Here is a 22,059-nt window from a genome sequence, read left to right as displayed (position 1 = left end):
CTTGGTATACTATTTTGTCCCATGATGTGGTCAACAAGAACTGGCCTAATGTAGAATTAAGTAACACAGATATCAGTCCCGGTGGATACACCAGCCACAAAATTGATGTTGTCAATATTATTATTATTATTATTATTATTATTATTATTATTATTAATATTATTATTATTATTATTATTATTATGACATTTATAAGGTGCAACAGCTACCCAAAAAGGATTTCCCAGCGCCGATTTAGTTGGCTATTTTGGGCCAATTTAGTCTTTTCTGGCCATTCCACATATGATAAAGTTTACACATCCAAGAAGGGACAATCGCCTTTGGGTTGGCCACATCAAGAAGAAATGGAAATAAAAAAAGACCCTAATGCTAATCCTCAAGTATTTACTATAGGAATTTTTACTACCATTACAAATGTTTCCACCAAAGCCACACAAGAATTAAAAAAATTATTTCCTAAAGTGTTCAGTGACAAATTGGAAACTTATCAAGGATTTAAAAATGCCACCAGAGACATGGAGGGCGCTATTCCTGTGCATCATAAAGTAAGAAATGTTCCCATTTCTTACAGGAACAAACTCAAAGACATGTTGCGAGATTTATATAGCAAAAACATTATTGAACCTGTAGAATCATCACCATGGGTTTCTCCCATCGTGATTTCGGTCAAACATTCTGGGGTACTGAGATTATGTGTGGACGTGCGCAGTTTAAATAGTGCCATTTTGGTAGATGCCCATACCCTCCGAAATTTAGATGAAATGGTCTCAACTTATGAAGGTGCCAATGTTTTTTATGCTTAGATCTCGCTAGTGCATGCCACCAACTTGTTCTGGATGAGGAATCTAGGAACTTTACTGCATTCATCACACCTGAAGGTTTATTACGTTCTGTAGAATTCCTTTTGGGCTTGCAAGTGCAGCATTAGTCTTCCAGAAACTTATGAAGGAAACATTGGAGGGTTTATCTGGTGTTGTTACATTCCAAGATGACATTCTAGTTTTTGGTAAAGACCACGAGGAACATGATCACAATCTCATGTTCTTTTTGCATTGTCATCAAAAGGTCTTACTCTACGCGCTGACAAGTGTAGATTAAGAAAATTGGAAGTAGAGTATCTTGGGCACAATATTAGTGGGGAAGGTATTAAACCCAAGAAGAGCCATGTTGATAGTATCATCAACGCACACACCTCTAGTACAAAAGAACAATTAGTGGCATTTCTTGGTTTAACTGAGTTGTCCACAAAATTTATTTCAAACTATGCTTCCAAGGTGGACCCTTTCAGGGGTCTGTTGAAGAAAAATGCTGTTTTCAAGTGGACTCAAGAGATGAGAGATGCTTTTTCCCTGATAAAAGAATGTGTAGTTAATGCTCCCTGTTAAAAACCTTTTGTGATTGGTAAACAATACATAGTGATGGTTGATGCTAGCAATAGTGGTTTGGGTGGTGCACTTATCCAGAAAGACAATAGTAGGGAATGGAAAGTTGCCTATTCATCCAGAGCCTTGCCTGATGCAGAGACAAATTATTCCATAATGGAAAAGGAACTGTTAGCTTGTGTTTGGGGTACCTAACATTTTAGGACTTTCTTATGGGGTACCAGGTTTATCATAAAAACAGACCACAAACCGCTAGTATACATGATGGCACCTGTAGGAGGTCGCACAATGTCTGCTTGGTTGGTACAGTTGGCTTCTAGATTGCAGAATTTCCATTATCAATTGGAGTATGTGAATGGGAAAAACCATGTACATGCTGATTGCATGTCAAGGTTGCCGGTAGCTACAAATTGTTCTGAGAGAGATGACAAAGTTGATGCTGAAGTAGCATTTAAATACAAGGATATTAATTTGTTTGGAAATTCCTGTCCTATTGTTCAAGAGGATAAATGGCTGGTCGAAATGGAGAAAGACATCGAACTTATAAAAGTATATTCTTAAAGGATGGCCAGAACAAAGGAAATTAAAAAATGATTTGGCTTTTTTTTTTAAGTTCATGAGGAGTTAGCTATCTAAAATGGTATAGTTATAAGGGGGGATAAATGTATTCCTCCATTTATCCTAAGGAATTCTATTATCTCTTCAGCGTATGAAGGACATTTAGGGATTTCCAGTACCAGAAAAAGGGTAAGAGGGTTTTTGGTGGCCAGGAATTGATTCTTGCATTGAACAGCAGGTAAGGTTGTGCCAAAAATGTGCAATGAGTGATAAATCTGCAAAAGCATTGTGTGCTGAACCGCAGCTAGTTCAGTTTCCTGATGGCAATGGTGGAAATTAGGTCTTGATATTATAGGACCATTTGCTGTTTTGCCTAAACATGAGTCATATGGATTTGTTCTCACTGACTATTACTCGAAGAGGCCAGAGGTCAAAATGGTGAAAGATGTAACTTCAGAGGTTGTTGTAGAATGTTGGACAGTGTATTTTGCAGGGAGGGTATTCCTCAAGAGCTTGTCACTGACAATTGACCACAATTTGTCAGCAGTTTTTTGAGGATTATCTTTTCCAATTGTGGTGTGCCACATAAGAGAATAGCTGTGTTCCATCCTGAGTGTTGGAGGTGGTATTAAGTGGACAATTGTGTAACAATCTATGCTCATGGATATTAGAACAGCTCCTAATGCCATTACTTCTGTTAGTCCCTTTGAACTTCTTAGATGACGTAAACCTGGGTCCAAATTAATGCCATGTTGGTTAAGGAACAAGAGCGGTACAACAGCTGATGATTTTGAGCTGGATTTCAAGGAAATTAGATGCAAAATGGAGGATTACAAATGTAAAAGGAAGCAAGACATGAGCTGCAAAAGGAGTCCAGTTAGCAACCAAAAAGTAAATGTTGGTGATGTTGTGCGCATAACAACATCCAATGCTGATGGGAAGGGGAAATGTATGTGGTCGGACCCCACCCTTGTTATACAAAGAATGCTGTTCGTGTCGAGGGGGGCAGCGTTTGGAACCTTTACAGAGTGTCTTTGTTTAAAGGCAATACTGCAAGTTGCGATTTTTCAGAAGGTCATGTATTTGTGGATTTATCTAAACCTCATCAAAATGTGGGTATGGAACCTATTCTAGTTGGTGATATTACAAGGCAAATAATTGATAGAATAGGGTGATCTCCTGCTAAGTTTGCTGATTATGGTCTTAGTTAAAAAAAAAAAATAGGGGGGAAGGTGTGTTACTTACGAAGCAGGTAGTACAGACATGCGCCTGAGCATGTTCCTGTTGCTCGTTTAAGTTACATGTTAGTGGGGATCTCTCGGGATGTTATGGCTTAAATATGACATGCGTGTTTATATAGTTGCCCATTATGCCGTTAGGGCATTGAACCATTTTCTTTGACTTCTGTTTGTACCTGCATGTCTATCGCTACCAAAATAAAGAAGAAAATCCACTTTACAGTTTCCTGTGTTCCATGGATCTTAGTAACCATGGTTGCTAATGCTTTCTCAACACTACCAAACAGACAATGACCCATCTGAGGGGGAAACAATGCTTTACTACGCGGTCAAAACACCGGAATACATTCACAACGCAGATTTTACAATGCAAGTCGTTACCACGACTTGCACTGGAGGGTGCTCTAGACTAAGGAATAGTGTGATTTACTATTCCAACACCTTCCCTACTGTATGTAGGCTGGAGTTGGAAAAGTAAATCATAATATTCCTACATCCAGCATCCTACAGCGCAAGTCATGGTAACGACTTGCGTTGTAAAAGTTGCTTTGTGATGTACCGCGATCATTTTGATTGCATTGTAACGTCATCCATCCATCTGAGGCCTTTCTGATCCCAGACTTGAAGTATGAGTGTAAATTTTGACAACAAAATGAGACTTGAATACTCATGTTCAATAAAAAATAATAAAAATGACTTTAAATTAGAATATTGTCTTCCATAAGTATCAAATCCTAAATATTATTTACAAAAATGTATGCATGTTGAAGTTAATAACAGAAAATCGACACTCAGTGAGGTGATTTTTTTCTGAGTAATATCTAGGACACAATATTTATGTCAAATATTTAGGACACAATATTTATGTCAGTCAGAATTTCTATCAATCATATTTTAATATTCAACCAAAAGGATGAAATGTATACAGAACACAAGCATAAGATGCCAAAAGAAGCAGCTACAATGTTACAATGTAACTTAAACCCTTTATGACATATGCTTTATAAAAAGGATCACAGGCAAAAACAACAGCTGGTATTTATAGTTACAATAAACAATACATGAATTTTAAAAAGCACTGTTTGAACCAGGTCTGCAACTGAAGAGAAAGGAACTATTTTTAGGCTGATGTAAACGATATGTGCTGTCTTTGTGCAGTCACTCAAAGTAAAGGGAGTCAATGGGGAAAATGGGCTCAGCCAGCGACTCATGTGGTGGGCGGAAGCAAAATGTGAATGGCAATTTACCGGACCAATGGATGATCCCCCATTGACCATAAGTCCCTCTATGTATTCATTTTGGGCATGATGTGTTTTGAGAAATTCAACAGACTAACAATTCATGCAAAACTCTCTCAAAGGCCAAACGTAAAAATGGTTATATGCCCTCTTGAAGCTGCATTCATGATGGCTAGAGACAAAAAATGACTTTATTGTGTGGTTATTAGTGTTGATTTCGGTTGAATTTATTCTAAAGTTAGGACTTGTACTATTTAAGTTTTAGACCAGTTTATGCATTTTCTCTGGAAAAACGCCATAATGCCCATAGTTTTCCAAATGCCAATCCAATTATATTCACCCCTCAAAAATACGGGGTCTTACAACTTAGAGAAGGTAAACAAGCCACGCTGCAACTATATTTGTCTTGATTTACAAAAACTCAGTTTGAGAAGATACAAAACATTTTTATTTGAGTATTTCAAATTCCTGAAATTGTATAGTCGAATGTACAAGCTTCATGACATTTGCAATTTCGTTAATACAGCATTCATCTGAAAAAAAGTAATTTTTTCGAACCCCTATTAAAATGTTTTTTTTTTTAATAATTTGAGCATTTTCACACCTAATTTTTAAATCGTACATTTAAACTCGGCTTGATACATTTACATCAAGTTATAATTTAAGTCTGCTTCTTTTTATTCTTTCGTCTAAATAGAACTGACACACTGAGCAACATTGGTCAGCTTACAAACTTGCTTTTCCTTTATTAATGGGAAGAGGTAAGTAAATGCTTGTGGTTTAAAAAACCTTTATTTCAGCAACGTCATCCAAGCATTCCTAATATAGATAGATTAAACATTTTTCACAACAGAGTCCTGTTTATTTCTTCAAACCTCCGCATTTAAGCCAGGGTAAACGTCATTAAGTGCTACATTCGGTCCCTGTGTTCTTGTGTGCCACACCAAGACCTGTAAAATGGAAAAAATTACAGTAATCCAATATTAATGGGAATTTAGAAAACAACATAAAAATAGCGAAAGCACAATGTAATGAGTCAGACAATATGAACTATGGGAGAAATGTTTATATAGATCAGCGCATGCATCATGTTTTGTGTACCTCCCCTATGCTGGACTTTAGAGGTAAACTGCTCCATTTTATAGTCTTACTACTGTATAAAGCATCTCTAATGTTAGTCACTACAAAGAGGCTAAGTGATTTCGAAGTTAAGTTGTGGTGCCAACTGACGTAATCAATAGACTCTGTAGAATTGCTACACCCCCTCATTATCCTTCTGCAAAGCCTAGAGTTTAGAATGCTAGATGCCGTAAAAGTTATGAAAGCAGAGGTAAGAAGCCCAATGAATATCCAGTGGACTGAATATGGAACCACTGAATGTAGTTTACAGGTCGAAAAGACCATATGTAGACAGGTTGGCAACATAGGGTTGAGAATATTGCAACCCTCTACAAGGCAACCACAACAACCTGATCCTGATCGCAATGAACACAACGCCCACCACAGTAACTACCCTGAAATGCATGCTGAACAATTACAGATCAGCCGCTAAACATGCAACTGATATAGCAAATGGGATCTTAGAGTATGACCTGGACATTCTCTTCCTAATGGAAACATGGCTCAACCCTACTGCAGCCACAATACTGGATCTTCTCATCCCCGCATTATGACATCTTACGCCATGACCACTCCTTGAAGCGGGGGAGGCCTTGCTATAATTTACAGAAACTCCCTTACTCTATACCCACTCTCTCTAGAAGGTACTTCATCATTTGAACACTTGGGAGCTGAAAACAAGCTGGAAAAGAAACTACTTCCTTTATACCATCCACTGGGGAACAACACAGTTTTCCTGCGCAACTGATGGAAATGATCACTATCAATGCTACATCACTCTTTAATATGATATTATTAGGAGATTTCAATCTACGTTGGAACAATGACAAAGATCCCACAGTGGCTGCACTTAATAACCTACTCCGGGACCTCAGCATGATTCAAGATTGCAATGGATCAACAAACAACAAAGGTGCCTCACTTGACCCTATCACCGCTAAACTGGGATCACTTAACATGGTAGACATCATCCCTACATCCTGGTCAGACCACCATCAAATTCATTTCCAAATATCCACCCAAACAATTATAATCAAGGGTCAAACGAGAAGGGAAACAATGTGGATGAGGGACTACAGACGCGTAACCAGAAGAGAACTTGTGGGCCTATGCAAAGCCTCCTCGGAACCTCAGATGGACCAAACATCGGTTCACAAACTGACACATCTCTACAAAAGCAGCATGATCTGCATAGCCTAGAAGGCAGCTGTACTATGTCTAAAAAGGCAAAAGATAAAACCTACAGTACCATGGTTCAACCAAAACATAAAAAACAAAGGAAGAAAATTAAGACAAGTGAAGTAAAGTTGGAGGACCCAAACATTACCGATCTCGAACAGTTGAAAGGACACTGGATCTTTTATAAAAAGGCTATCTTAGATGCCAAAACAAGAGCGATCAAATCTCAACTAGACAAACCAAAGAACATGCCCAGAAACCTCTTTGATATAATAAAATAACAATCAAGAAAACTTGCAGAACGCACAATTGCAAACAACTCAGTGGACATCTGCAATGCCTTCTCCACTTTCTTTAAAGAAAAAATTTAAACCATAAGCAACTCTATCCACAGCCAAGCTAGTACCCAAACAGTGTCAGATCTATGTCTGAGGGAGAAATCCAGAAAATCATCCAGTTAATGAAACCTACCACACATTTCGAAGAACCAATTCTGTCCTTCCTACTGAAAGAGATCCACCAAGACGTCACTCCCCTATGGACGAAAATCACCAAGGATCCCTCCCGGAGGGCCTAAAGATGGGCCAAGTGTCTCCTCTACTAAAAAACGTGGGAACTGTTCAGAAACACTTTAACAACGTCCGACCAGTTTCCAGCCGGACTTTCCTGGCTAAATTGGTAGAAAAATGTGCGCATGATCAGCTATGCGAACGCTTCAAGAATTTTGACCTACTAGACCAATATCAATCCGGCTTCAGGCCTAGACACAACATCGAGGTCACCATTCTAAACATCCTAGATGATATACAAACATCACTAGGCCAAAACAAAGTCTGTCTATTAATACTTCTAGATTTATCAGCGGCATTTAACACTGTCAACCTCAAACAACTCAGAGAAACTCTTGAACTTAGAATGGGCCTATCAGGAGCTGTCCTCAACTGGTTAACCTCCTTCTTGCAGAACCAACAACAAAGAGTCAAAATTAGCACCACGTTATCTGAGGTAGAAGATATTGACAGGGCTGTTTCACAAGAATCCACAATTTCACCAACACTCTTCAATCTATACATGGAACCACTCACTGAAATCCCTACACAATGAAAAATCCAATTCCACATGTATGCTGATGATACTCTACATCACATTCTCAACTCAAGAAGATACCAGGAGAATAGGTGACACCCTGAGGAAAACACATGACTGGTGGGCACACAACCAGCTAAAACTGAATCCAATGCAAACCAAATTCAGTCTTTTCTCCCCACCCCTTGGATCTCCACAACCACAACCTTGGCCTCTTCACCTCAAATCGCTAAACTGCACCCCAACCGTCTCGGACTCTGTAAAATCACTAGGCATCACACTTAGCTCAATTTTAAACATGTAAGCTCACATACAAGTGGAAACCAGAGGCACTGACTTACAGCTGCAGCTTCTGAAAGAATCTAAAACCATTCATACTGGTTAATGACCTCAAAACTGCAGTTCAATCTCTAATGCTCTCAATATTGGAGTATGGCATTGCAACTCTCAAATTTCTACCTAAAGCCAGCCTTGTCCCAATGAAAGTGACAATAAATGGAGCAGCAAGACCTTTAACAGAGACACCATTCCCCATCATTCTGGACACTCAACTGGCTTGCAGTTGAAGCTAGAATCCAACTGAAGGTTGCATGCATAACACACAAAGCTCTAAACAGTTCTGATCACAAATACTTGGTGAATAGGAACAAGCTATTAGGTAATGGAAGGAATTCTAGACGTGCTAAATACCTCATACTAGAACCAGCCAAATAGAAAGAAAGGAAAACTCACAGCTGCACTTTCGCTGGATCTTCTCCAAAAATATGGAACTTCCTACCACCATCAACAAGAGCTAGTACCTCACTCCAGTTTTATCAAGACAGAAGTTAGAGACGTACTAATGGAATTTCGTTTGTCATAATAGAACTATTATGAAACTGTCATTCACATTAGTGTATATTTTATCCTTTTGATTTTATACCAAGCTCCTTGAATGCTATATTCAATGGCTTGCTTCTTGATTCTGTGTATCCTACTTCCTGAATGAATAGCTTTGTTTATGCCGCACTGTTTGAATTGGCTGTGTAGATTTGGCTTCATGCTAATTCTTTTGTATTTCTATATCCTCATGTTGAGGTGTCTCTATGTCCCGTTATTTGTGGCTTGGTAATAAATTACCTAACCATATCTAGTTGTCCATGGATTATTGTGCGGTAAGAAGAATTTTTGACTTAATGGTTGTGTATTACCGATTTTCTCCTCTTCAGTGTGTCTCTGGAAAAGTTGTAGAACTTATGGGCATGGACCTTTCAGTTTGTAGCAAGATGGTTCGCATATGAAGTAAGGGAAGAATATAGAAGTAGTCTAGAATAGGTGGAACTTAAAACCTCAAAGCCCCGAACTAGAGCCCAATGACCAAGAAAGTAAAGCCACGGAATCTGGTGGAGACCGCCTGGGTTTGATGGTGCGGCGAGATCAGCGGTGGAAGGGGGAGTGAGTATTAACAGGGTGTATGTAGTATGTTAGATTGCGGGATTCGTTTGCTTGTGTGATGTCTTGCAGGGCTGGAGTGAGAGTCGAGTGGATGTGGTTTCGGGTCAGACTTGGCCCGAAGATTCAGATTTGAGTTGCAGGTCCCAAAGGGGCCTAAGCTCCTGGGATATTTAATGGAGTAGAAGAAACCAAGATTGTAATTTTCGGACCGAAGAATTGAGGAATTGCTGTGAGATATCATAGACAGTTCCACCTAAGACAGAGGACTTTGTGTGAATGGGACGTGTTGAATCAACTTAGGGTAACGATGTTTGTGAAGCAACCCTTGCCTAGACCCACTCAGTTTGAAGCATTAGACGCATAGATGCGTGCAGCTCATGTTAAGCAAGGAGCAAAATATCAAGGTAGGATGAAGAAAACTATGACGGTCTGTTAGGATGCACAGTGGGATGTGAGGTTTAAGTGCTGGAGAGTGGATATCACTGTGGGAAAGAGGTTATACCCAGTGGTGGGAGGAGATGGAGGTCAACAGGATAGGAGCAGTGACACTAGTGATAATAAAGACAGCTTGTTGGATGGATTGTTGGCTGAGCATCCACCACTTACAGTCCACAAATCTGTGAAGGTGGACGAAGCGCTGAAGGCACCAAGAATGTGAGGAGTCTCAGTAGCTCCTGATCCAGGGGTCATAGGAATGATATTGACAGGAGTAGGGTGGGCGGGAGTGTCCATCTCAGGGGGTATGAAACAAAATAGTGTTAATTCTGCTTCGCAGTTGCGGGAAGCTCTTACGTTACCAGTTAACATTGGTCCTGTTGTTCCTGTTTATGACCCAGGCCTAGTAGGGAGTCGTAGTCAGAGACAATTTATACTTACTGAAGGGACCAATTTGGGGGGAGCAGGTAGCATGAATGAGAGTTGTCCTCCTTTAGTGTCTATGTAATCCAGTCCCTTTAGTGACTACTGCCGACACTTCCGGAGTACTGATTGGCTCCAGTACCATACGGCCTATAGCCCTGGAAAGCACTAGTTTAAATTTGTGAATGTGGGGAACTCATGTGAGAGGACCAAGTGGCATGGTTCAAGAAGCACGCACCGGTCAGAGAACCTCTGACAATCAGCATGTCCTGGATATTGCGGACTTAGAGGCATGGTTGAGGGACCATAATAACAGCGAGGAGAGTCAGAATAGTAAGTCGAATTAGAGTATTATCAAGGCTGCAATAAAGGTGAAGCTAGAGGATGTTGTGAGGATGAAGACTGAGTTAGAGGAAATCATCAGTGGGAGTCTACCTTTAGACAGAATAGATACCTATGAGTCCGATGACTCGTTGTTAAGGTTATGGATGTCACCAGGGGACAAGACAAACATATGAGAAGTTGTCAGAATTGGCTCAGAGGTACAGAGTAGATTTATCCTGTATGAAGGCATTGCAGGGAAATCACAGGCTTACATGCAGTGCCCTAGAGTTGGAGGAAAAGAGAGTGACTGGATTGAGGACACTCATTCGGGAACTGGCAATAGGAATAAGGGCTTGCAATATTCTGGATAAGTGGGAGGAGAGGGGGTCAAAGAAGAAAAGTGTGAGAGAGGTAACAGGAGAGATGCCACCTCCAGGAGGGGGAGCACAGGGAGTAGAGGTATCTCCGTTATAGGAAGTGCCTAGTGGAGGATACGTTCATATTTCCTGGAGTCGGAGTGACCTTGTCACTTTCACAACTGATATCCCCAGGTTAAGAGAGAACCCCTCTGAGAATTACTAGCAAGTGGATTGCTTTGTTAAGATCTCAAAATTGTTGTGGATTGACTTAAATACCTTGTTCTAAAATGTGGTTCCTAGTGATCCATGTTCTGCTTGTAAGAAAGCTGTTAAGTTGCCTACTGCTGAGCCAGAGAGGGGTTCAGAAACTCATGGTCCTTCGCTGATGGTCATGAAGAAGTACGATCAGGTGATCGTAATTTCGATGTCCAAAATAGCCCCACAGAACATTGATTGGGTTAAGATAGATCGAAAAAAACAGGAACCTAAAGTGTTGGTACATGCTTATTAAGACTGGCCTTTACAGGCCTTTAAGCAGTACAGTGGTTTAGACACACTAAAGACATGGGACAATATGTGCCTGGACTGAAGCCAGAGATCATCCTCATGATCCAACAGCACCTAATCTGTTGGCAAAACAAGTCTGTAGACAAAATATTATGGTATGCCCAGTATTGCAGCGATGGGGTGAATGCAAAATATTGGAGGATAAAGGGCAAATTGATGTTAGTCCAAATACGTAATGCCCAGAAAGGAGAACAAGTACAGGGAATTATGGGAACTGTAACTCGTGGTTGGTGAAATGCACCAGGAGGTGTACAAGTACAATCAGTGGCAGGGTCCACGGGCCAGGGAAGAGGGAGAAGTATCCCGATAGATCCGAAGACAGGGATAGATGTCTCAACTCTGAAGAAGAGAACTGCCTGTCATTTTTGTCTCAAGATCAGGCATTGTAAGCATGAGTGTTGCCTTAGTCCTGCAAACCAAGAGCAGGGAGGAAAACTCATACAGGTGGCAGATGGTGTAAATCAGTTGCAGACAGTGACCAGGCCAAGATCATTTAATGCAGGAGGGAATCAGAACCGCTTAGTGTAAGTGCCACAGCCTCCCAGAATTTCACAAGGTAATCGAACATATCATCAAATGTCCTTATTGGAAACACTGGATGGATTCGATCGGGACCTGTCCTTATGGCATTGCCTGAGGGGGTAGGAAGACTGTACACTTGGCACAGTCTTATAGGTTGACCAGAGTGGACCATACTTAGAAGCAAACATAGATGGTCATCCCATTACATTCTTTTTTTAATTATAATTTTTTGGGGGAGAGTTAATCTATTACAAAATCCATACGCACATAGCAGAGAAAAAATCAGACAGAGGTACAAAGTTGCATCAATACCATCATCTATTAAGATTCTAGAAATACCTTCAGAACATTATCAAAAAATTATAAATTCATATATGCTGTTGCACGTAAAATGCCCCATAACCGAATATTTGCCATCATTTCAAAAAATCCCTATATGACCAAGATCTAAATGCATATCTCTTTTTCAACTCTTTAATCCTTTTTAATTTAGATCATAGATGTTGGGATGTTGGAATTCCCTCCGACAGCCATTTTTGCAGGATTGAGGATCTAGTTAATAAGACCACAATATCAATTTTTTTTTAGCAGATCGGCTTTCAAGTCGGAAGGATATCCTAACACTGCTGTCAGAGTGCCTAAGGGTTGTTGCAGTTTCAGTGTATGCATGTAAAACGTATTGATTTTGTCCCAAAACTTACACACCCTTTTGCAAGACCATATAATATGTGTCCCACTACCCCCTCCCTCTGCATCACATTCTTATGGAAGAAGTAGGGGTTCTATATAAAAGCCACTTTGTATATAATTGCATGCGCCACAAGTTGGTGCCCTTTAGCAATGAGAAATTAAACTCATTAATTTTTTCCCAGGCTGAAACAGCTATATTGAGATTTTCTTTGGACTGCCATTTTTCTTGCGCTTTTCCATGAGGTTTAACCATCCCATATTTGCACAAGAAGGAAACCCAGTTGCTAATTGTCCTATGAGTATTGGATTCTATCAAATTGTCAACGAGTTCTACAACTACGATTATTTGTGTGGGATTGATGTCCCATAAAAAATGCCTGATGCTAAAAAATGACCACATACATACATTTCTCTGAAGTACTTGTTGTTGGATTCTATTTCGTTCCAGTTTTTCCAATTTCCTTCCAGAAAATCCCAAATCCTTCCATAGCCATTTCTAGCCACCTAGAAGCAAAAAACGTATCCACCAAAGGATCCGCCCCAAAATACACATCTGATAAAAGGGTTGCAGCATTAAATAAAGGAATATCATAATGACGGAAGAGTTGCTGCCTACGTTTAATTTTCCACTGTAAGATCTTATATCTGACTTTTTTAGAAGTTTTGGTCAGGCTCATAAAATCAATAACATCATAGTCTTCAAAAATTCAAATCTAAAAAAAAACTTATCACAACTATTGATGTTTATGGATTTATTTAGTTTATACGTGGTATGTGAAAAATTCACAAAGTAATATTCTTTCAAATCAGGGAGGGCCCAGCCGCTGTCAGTCACTGGTCTATACAATATATCTAAACCTAATGTAGGTGTTTTATTTCCCCATAAAACACACCTCGCACTTCTTTAAAAAATCCAATCTGTTTTGCATTCAGAATTGTGGAAAATAAAAAATTACATAGGGGTAAAATTGGCATGCAAATCAACGCATCTCGGCCCATTATTGACAAGGGTAGCTAATAATGCACCTTATACTTATTAGAAGCAGACACTTCAGTATTTATGCACAGCGCACTTTAGACTATGTGGATTCTAGTAATATCCCCTGCCACACAGATGCATAGAGATTCCATGCGTATTGTCTCTTTGAATGCTAACAGTCTCAGTAATAAAATTAAAGCCTGTGCTATCGATGAATGGGTGAGAGGCCACGCTCAAGATATATTATTGATTCAATAATGCATTATATGGATAAAAAGGATCCACATACAGTATGTTTAGACAGTGGGCAGGCGGTCGATATTTTTCATCAGTGAATGCCGCCCACAAGGGGATAGCAATTTTTGTTAGCAATCCATTCCCGTTTCAAATTACCTCTTCTCAGATGGATGAAGAAGCCAGATGGGTTCTGATTAGCAAACTTTTGAATAGCAAGAGATTAACAATAGCTGTAATATATGACCTAATAGAGGATAATCTTTACCCAATTTTAGATCTGTACCATGCACTATTGCACATCCCTGGTGCAGTGATAATGGGTGGTGATTTAAACTTTTTTGCAAAATCCAGACTTGGATTCATCCTCTGGAAAATGTAAACAAAATAAGCCTCAAATGGCAAAGACATTAGCGGAGTGCATGCAAAAGTTAGATCTTATCGATATATGGCGGGTAAAATTCCCAAATAAGAGAGAATATTCATGTTTTTCAGCTAAATATAATACTGCAGCTCGATTGGGTTACTTTCTCACCTCCCTTAACTTAACATTTATTAACTATATGCATATCTAAAATGGCTTCTCTGATCATGCTCTGATAAAATTGGAAATATCAGGGTTTGGAAATCGTAAATCACCTGTGAGGAGGTTCTTTAATAAGGTGCATCTCAAAGACGAAGATTGGTGTTCAGAAGTCCATAACGAAATAAACTGCTTTAAAAAAAAAAATAGAAATACAGCTAAAATAGAAAGTGTCTGGGAGGCTTTTAAAGTAACCATTCATGGTTACATTACTTCCAAAGATTGCAATAAAATGTTCCCAAAAAATAGAAAGGACCCAATTAGAACAAGAGGTCCATCCGGCAAATGAATAATACATAAGAAAAAAGAATATTAAAAATATATAGACACTTATGTAAGCACGAAAAACTATGCAAGAATACTATTATTCTAGAGGGTACCTGGCAAATTCTATATATCTCCAAAAAGTATACAAAGAGAGCAAATTTGGTGGGAAGATTTTAGCTTGGCAAATAAGAGAGCAACAAGCCCAGAACAGGATCACATCCCTGGTAGAAATGGATACTAAAATTTGTATTACAGAGGAAGTACAAATACAAGAGAGCTTTTTTAATTATTATGAAGCTATTTACTCTGTCAGACAGGAGATTAACATTTTAAAACTCAGAGATTTTCTTAGCAAACTTTCAATCTCGAAACTCCAGATAAGCCATGTGAAGGGTTTGCTAGCAGATATTAAGCTTAAAGAAATAGAAGAAGTTGTGCAATCTTTACCTAATTTTCTTCAGTATTAAACCCTGAATTGGTGACATTAGCCAATTACATGCCAAAAGAGGGTGGGATACCGCCCTCGTTCCAAAGGGCGGTTGTGGTCAGCTTTCTGAAGAAAAAGAAGATAAGGAGGCTATTAAGTCATATAGACCAATAAACATTTAAATACTGATTATAAAATCATAACTAAGCTATTAACTTATAGAATGAGCAAATGTATAGGGTCAATTATACACAAAGATCTGTGTGGATTTGTATTAGGGAGACAGCTATTTTTTAAACCACTTTTTTAGTCGAGGCCTTAGATTATTTTAGTCAAAATAAAATCCCAGCTCAGGTCTTGCTGCAAGATGGCGAGAAGGTTTCCCCGCCAAATTCATTAGTATGATATCTAATTTTTATAAGGGGGCCTCCGGGTAAAATAATTATTAATTCAAATAATATTTGGTAAGTGTAGCGTTAGCAGAGGAACAAGGCAAGGCTATCCCATGGCACCCATACGTTTTGCTCTTTTCATTGAGCTGTTAGCAATTGCTGTTCGTTTGAACAGTAATTTAACATCTTCGCTTCCAAGGATGATGAATATAAAGCTGTACACTGATCATATAGCCTTGTTTCTCAAACCTGACTTAAAGATTCAGAAAAATATACTTGAGATTTTTCAGGGGTATCAACTGATTGAAGGATATAAGATAAATAAAGTGAAAACAGCGATCCGGCAATGCAATACAGCACTCAATACTTTAGCAATAGAATTTCATTCCGTAGCCAGCGCTAGACCCAAGAGGTATCTTGGAATCTATATTTCTGAAAAGGTTAATGATTTATATGCTTTAATTATTTCCCTCTATTAAATACGATAAAAGGGTTGTTTTCAAAATCCCAGTACATTCTTGATTGATTCTGTTGCTACCCATTCTACTGTTGGATCTACAATATCCCAAACCTGCCCCTCTACAGGAAAATCGATCAAAGTTGTAGTAGTCTCTAACAAAAGAATGCTGACCACTTTGGCAGAAGAGGTGCAGGTGAAAATCAGAACGTTTCAGGATCATCATCAGTTTGTTGTGTGTGATTCGAGTCTGGTCTGTTTGGTAGGAAGTGACTTGTTGTGCAAATTGAATTGTACCATCTACTTAACACCAAAGGGAATCAAATTGCAGACTAATGATGATGACATTGCTTTCAAATTGGCTAACTAGAACCTATGCACTGCCATGTTTCCTTTACTGACAGTTGAAGACATGCCACTGTACTCAGAGACTCCGTCCCCCCGTGGTATGGGATTTCACAGGGGAAGAGATCGGGCTGGTTCAAGGATCCAAGCCAGCCCGCATACAGGTCAAGCCAAATGTAGAATTTCCAAGAACATTGTGAGTGACAAAGAGTCTGACTCAGTGAAAGAGACTGGTGTGACAATTGGTCGTGGGCAGTTAAGGAAGAAAGATGCTGCAGATGAGACTTGGCCAGTGAGACAGAGCAGACGGAATCTGGGAGTTGCATCTGAAAGAAAACTTGTACCTATAGGTGAATCTTCAGAGTCCGATCTAAATGAGACAGAGCAAAACACAGAGAGTGTGTGAAGATCCAGGAGAACTCAAGTACCTTGTCTAAGATATTACTCTCCTGAGTGGACATATCCGGTTGCAAACTCGGCGGAAAGCAAGGTCTGTGATTTCGGTGCATTTTGTCAAGATCTTACTGAGAGTTCCTGAAATTGATGCCAATGCACTTCTGTCATTGACAGTTTCTTTCCCACCTAGGCTAAGTGGTTTACAGACTTTGATTCTGTAAGAGATCGAATTTTCGAGCTTCAGAGCATCACCGTCTCCTCAAGAGATTGCAGCACTGAGAGCTGAACTGTTACAACGTGTTATTAAGGAGATTGGCTCTCACATGATTAGGGAGGTGAAGTGAACTTTGGACTGTAAATAATTTGTTCGAAGAAGATAACCTAGGTCCGGGTGGAAGAAGAATACATTTAGGGATTGCTTCTAGAAGAAGAAGAAAGAGGCCTAAGGAGGTCTTCAAGCTGTGTAAATACTGTAAAAGCAGAGGCACTATTGAAAAGAACCATCTAAGATTTCAAAATTTGAGCAAGAACTTTGTCATACATGGAGAGAGGTGGGAGAAAAGAGAATCTGTGTGTTGATCCTCTTTCGAACTGTGATCCAAGCTACTCAAAAAATGGAGTCTGGAAATTCAAATCATAGGCACAAATGTATTACAGGTGCACTCATTGTAGGGGTAGTTGCAGTAAAAGCCTTAGTCATTATAGATTCAATTTCAAGTTCACCTGAAAACAAAGAGCTTGGAGTGAGGGTAGATGAGACATCCACACCTACCATTACTGTCTCAAAGGGGGTACAGAAGGAGCATAGAAAGACTTGATAGAGCAAACTAGTCACTTTCTTCATGTAGACCTATTAAGGGTGATTATACATTAAATGTTTCTGCTAAGTTGTTGTACGAGTATGTAGACACTATGGTAGTCAGGGAATGCTATGTGTGCATGAAATTGCTTGCCTCAGTTGAGGAGGGAATATGGCACAATCACTTACCCTTGATTTATGTCATTAGTTGTAGTCTACAGCAAAACACACAAGATGTTGGATGGAATGTTATAGTCTACTCCTTAGTATTGTATTGTATTGTATTGTAATTGCATTTGTATATCGCTTACTACCCATGAGGAGGCGTTGAATCGCTTTTTCGGCAAACAGCACGCTACTCCATGACCCATAGAGGATTAGTGTAGAATTAGTATAGTGAAACATGCAAGTAAATTTTAAGTGGTGAATATGTTAGTCAGTTAGTAGGATTCAGAAGGATAGCAGAAGGATAGAAGTGGAAAGGTTTGTATTTATATAGTGCTTCTAACCCCTGATGGGTGATGAAGCACTTTTTTTGGTGAATAGTCCGCTACTCCGGAAACCCAAAAAGGATTAGTGGTGAGTTAGTATGGTCAAATATGAAAGTAATTTGAGTGGTGTATAGTAGTCAGTTATTTGGAGTGCGAAGGATAGCGGAGGGATTGAAGGGAAAGAAAGGTTTGCATTCATATAGTGCCTGTTTCCCTTGATGGGGTGTTGAAGCGCTTTTCTGGTGAGTAGCAGGCTACTCCAGAACCCATAAAGGTTTAGTGTTAAAAATGAGTATAGTGAAATATGAGAAGGCTTCTCAGGATCCCAAAGGGAGTTCCTGCCTATATTGCTCATGAAGAGTTGGGGGGAGCCTTTATAGAGGATAGGATCCAAGTTAGACCCCTTTTAGCATGGCTCAAGATATGGGACAACCCGGAGGCTGAACTGACTAGACAAATTATCACGGACTGTCTAGGCAGGGATAAGGGAATGGATATCCCCTGGCTGAAGTCGCTTAAGGTCGTCTCCGAAAAAATTGGCTGTAAGGACCTCTTCCCAAACCCGGCTAGAGATGCAGACCGGGATAAGGCTTGTTTAAAGAAGAGATTTGTTACTTAGAAGATAGCCTGTAGAGAGGTTAAGGAATGGGGCAAACAGTCAGTCAGAGCTTATAGCTTAGTGAGGTCCAGCGAGGGAATGGAACCATACCTCGCCCTTACATATAACGCTCAGGATAGATTTTTAATAACACGTTTTAGGCTCAACATTTTACATTATTTATTAGCTGATCCAGCTGGTTTTATCAATTATGGAGTGCCAAATGGTCCCTGCGGCTGCGATCATCGATCTCCGCAGGATACACTTCACTTTGTATTACTCTGCCCCTTTTATTTATTGCCCAGGCGCCTGTATTTAATAAACTGGCTGAAAAAAATGAAATTCTGACATGCTAAGTTTGCCCTACTACATCTACAAATGGCGCAAGACCCACTTACCCTACTTGCTGTCACAAGCTTTTTAAGGTTAGCATTGAAATTAAGAGAGACAAGAGGATCAGTGGAAAGGAGTGGGGGATAGACAAGGGACCATTGAATTTTAATGAACTGTAATGAACACTGCTGTACCCCCTTTAAATTAATCTTTTTGTATAGATGTTAAGATTGGTTGTATCATTAGTCTTTTGTCTTTTTTAAATTGAACTTTTATGGTGTTCTGTATAATGCCGATTAAAGGAATTTACTTACTTACTAGTATAGTGAAATATGAATTAATTTGAGGGGTGGATATGTTATACAGTTATTTGGATTGAGAAGGGTTGGGGAGGGGTAAAAAAGGAAAAAAGGTTTGCATTTATATAGCGCTTGTAACCCTGGAACCCATAAAGGATTAGTGGTGAATTAGTATGGTGGAATATGGTATTAGAGAAGTGAACATGCTAGTCTGTTATTTTGATTGAAAAGGATAGTGGAGGGATAGAAGAGTGAAGGATTTCTTGTTTTAGGTCATTGCAGTAGGAGGAGGATTTTGGATGAGTAAAAAGGGTTTTCGGAGAGGAAGAGTCATAGGGAAGAGTTTAGAAAGGTTTGTGTAAGGGGATCGGTATAGTAAAAGAGGTGTCAGATGATGCAAGGAGGGATAGAGTAAGAGAGAGTCAAGAAAGGGTTATTTTGGGGATCATAGTACTGGTATGGCGTTTGGGATAAATGAGAGAGTGGGTGTAAAGGATATAATGATAGATGTATAGTGTGAGAGATAGGGTAGTGAATTGGAAAGAGGAGTAGAAAGAAGTTTGAGATGAGTCAGAAAGTTGGGCTAGAAGATATATTGAGAGAAGTATAGGCTGAGAAATAGAGTAGTGCATTGGAAATGCTAAATTAGAAGAAAGTGATAAATATATAGATCCATAAGTACATTGAAAGTATATAGATGCATAAAGGAGGTAAGTATATGCAGATTAAAGATATTGATAGAGGTACCGGATGAGAAATAGGGTGGTGCATTGGATATGCTTTTTCAGGAGAAAACTAACAGACACACAGATCCAAGTACATGAATGTACATAGATGCACAATGGAAGCAAGTACATGTAGACCAAAGATGATTTTTTTCTTTTGGTTTTGTTTTCATAACAACATAATTATTGTACATGTTTATACAAAGCAATACACAAAGATAGGCACATATCTATAGTGAAAATAAATGCTTATATACAGAGGGACAAAAAATGGGGTGGGTATTAATGAATGGGAAAATGGGCAGCATTACTGGCCCTGGTCCCGACCAGTCTCAAACAGGCACTTACCCATGTCCTCTTCACCCTTAGCGTCGACGCCCGGGCTGAGACGCCCTAAGCCTTGACCGTTTATACCCTTAGTAGTCAGGTGACCCCTTCAGCCAATTGGAACCCTGGCCCTAACACTATCCAATCACCACACTAGCCCTAAAATCTAGAAGCAATAGGAGACAAGGACCTTACAGCAAATCTTAGCCCTAGTCCAAGCACCCAATCAGTTTCAAAAACCCTGATCTCTATAACCAATAGAGTCCCTAGCCCTACCAGTAGTCTCAACCCTAGTCCAAGCAACCACTGGCACAGGAAGCCCTAGTCCCTACTTCCAATAGAAAGCCTAACCCTATTTATGTATGTTTTATGAAAAAGGCTGTAATGAGTACTACTTTTCAAATTATGATGTGGTACTTTAAGAAATAACTGTGTATAAACATCTGAATAAATACGATTACTATAAGAGAGTAGAAAGAATGGAACATTACTTCTCACCTAACATACATACTAACAGATATTGAAAAGACATGTATAGATCAATTAGATGATAGACATAGGGGATTAGTTACTAAATGTTGGCAAGGATGCTGTTTGGACCAAGGAGAAGTTAGCTCATAATGCTAAGGAAAGTTCTGGTCCTATAGCTTAGGATTAGCAACAATGAGGAAGGTTTTGCATAAGCAAATCTGAAAGTCGTAATGATTTGCTATTGGTGGGACAGAGTGTGTGTGATCATATCTCCATAGTCAGTGGTCCTTCAAAGACATTTTTGCAAGAGTCAGTACGAATGGTCAAATTCTTAATAGGAGCTAAGAGGTAATAAGGAAAGGGTCGCCCTCCACTCAAAACCTGTAATTCAACCACAGACCCAATCCAGCAGCGTCAAGGTATATCAGTGACTCTGAAGGAGGGGCAGTCAAAATATACTGCTCCCAAACACTCTCTTATACACTTTATAAGGAGGGGATGCACTGTACTCCGCCCACGTTAAAAGACACACCTGCTCTCCCCGACAGTACCCCAGAACAACAAATATTGTGACCCAGAAAAGTTGGTCGCAAGAGTCCACACATAGTGTTGGACTGAAATCTTAATAGAAAAAATGTGTGAGAAGCAAGAGATGCCTCACGGAAACACCACCAACGGGGTAACTGGTATGTAATTTCCAGACAAGTCCCTGTCTCATCATCGGTAGTCACTTGCTTCTCAAAGGAAATAAGAAGAAAGAAAAGAAGTGTCCAAAACAAACAACAAAAATTGTGACAAACAGTGGAAAGCAGAAGTATCTGCTGGTGACAAACACAAACATAAACAAGTGCCTAAAAACACAGCACACAAGTCCCTTAACCAACTTTATTCATAGGGCGGTGATTATATGCTGTTTGTATTAAAAAGGCTGCTAGCTATTCATGCATACCATTACCTAATGCCAGTGCCGACATGTTTCACTGCTATAATACCTTAAGCAGTTTCATCAGGGCTGCACTCATATGCTGCCACTCCACTTTTGGACACTAGTTCTGTTATGCACTGCCAAGGAAGAACAGGTGAAGGAACATGGTTAAAAACATGCAGACCCAAGGTTAGCAATTTGTATGTAAAAAAGGTAACAGGGTACTCCAATAGTAAGTTTTCCCCTTCACTTAATCTTATGTTTTCTGTTGAAAAGAGAGTATATATAAACTTGTAACATACAGCTTCGTTGAAATCACACAGACCACAATGTCACAATGTAACACATGGCCCCTACTCACTTAGTCACCTTCTGGCGTAAAGTCTACACCCCCACTACTTGATTCGTACTACGTAGTCCACACATGGGGATTGTACATTTATTAAAAACAACCGGC

At 39.5% G+C, this 22,059-nt stretch overlaps 1 protein-coding gene across 1 annotated transcript in view; it reads right to left on the bottom strand.

Annotated features, from left to right (window-relative positions):
* Positions 1 to 4,844: 4,844 nt before the first annotated feature.
* Positions 4,845 to 22,059, bottom strand: part of LOC147692627 (galactosylgalactosylxylosylprotein 3-beta-glucuronosyltransferase 1-like) — a 392,918-nt gene continuing 375,703 nt past the window's right edge. Inside the window, exon 4 of the mRNA XM_086936807.1 lies at positions 4,845 to 5,366. Within this exon, the coding sequence (XP_086792933.1) occupies positions 5,286 to 5,366 (81 nt within the window). The 3' untranslated portion in view covers positions 4,845 to 5,285. The remainder of the gene's footprint in view (positions 5,367 to 22,059) is intronic.

The sequence above is a fragment of the Lissotriton vulgaris genome, chromosome 9, assembly GCF_964263255.1.
Source record: "Lissotriton vulgaris chromosome 9, aLisVul1.2, whole genome shotgun sequence".
Classification (NCBI taxonomy): domain Eukaryota; kingdom Metazoa; phylum Chordata; class Amphibia; order Caudata; family Salamandridae; genus Lissotriton; species Lissotriton vulgaris.
The sequence above is the reverse complement of the archived record's forward strand: the minus strand, read 5'-3'. Positions and strand labels throughout refer to the sequence as shown.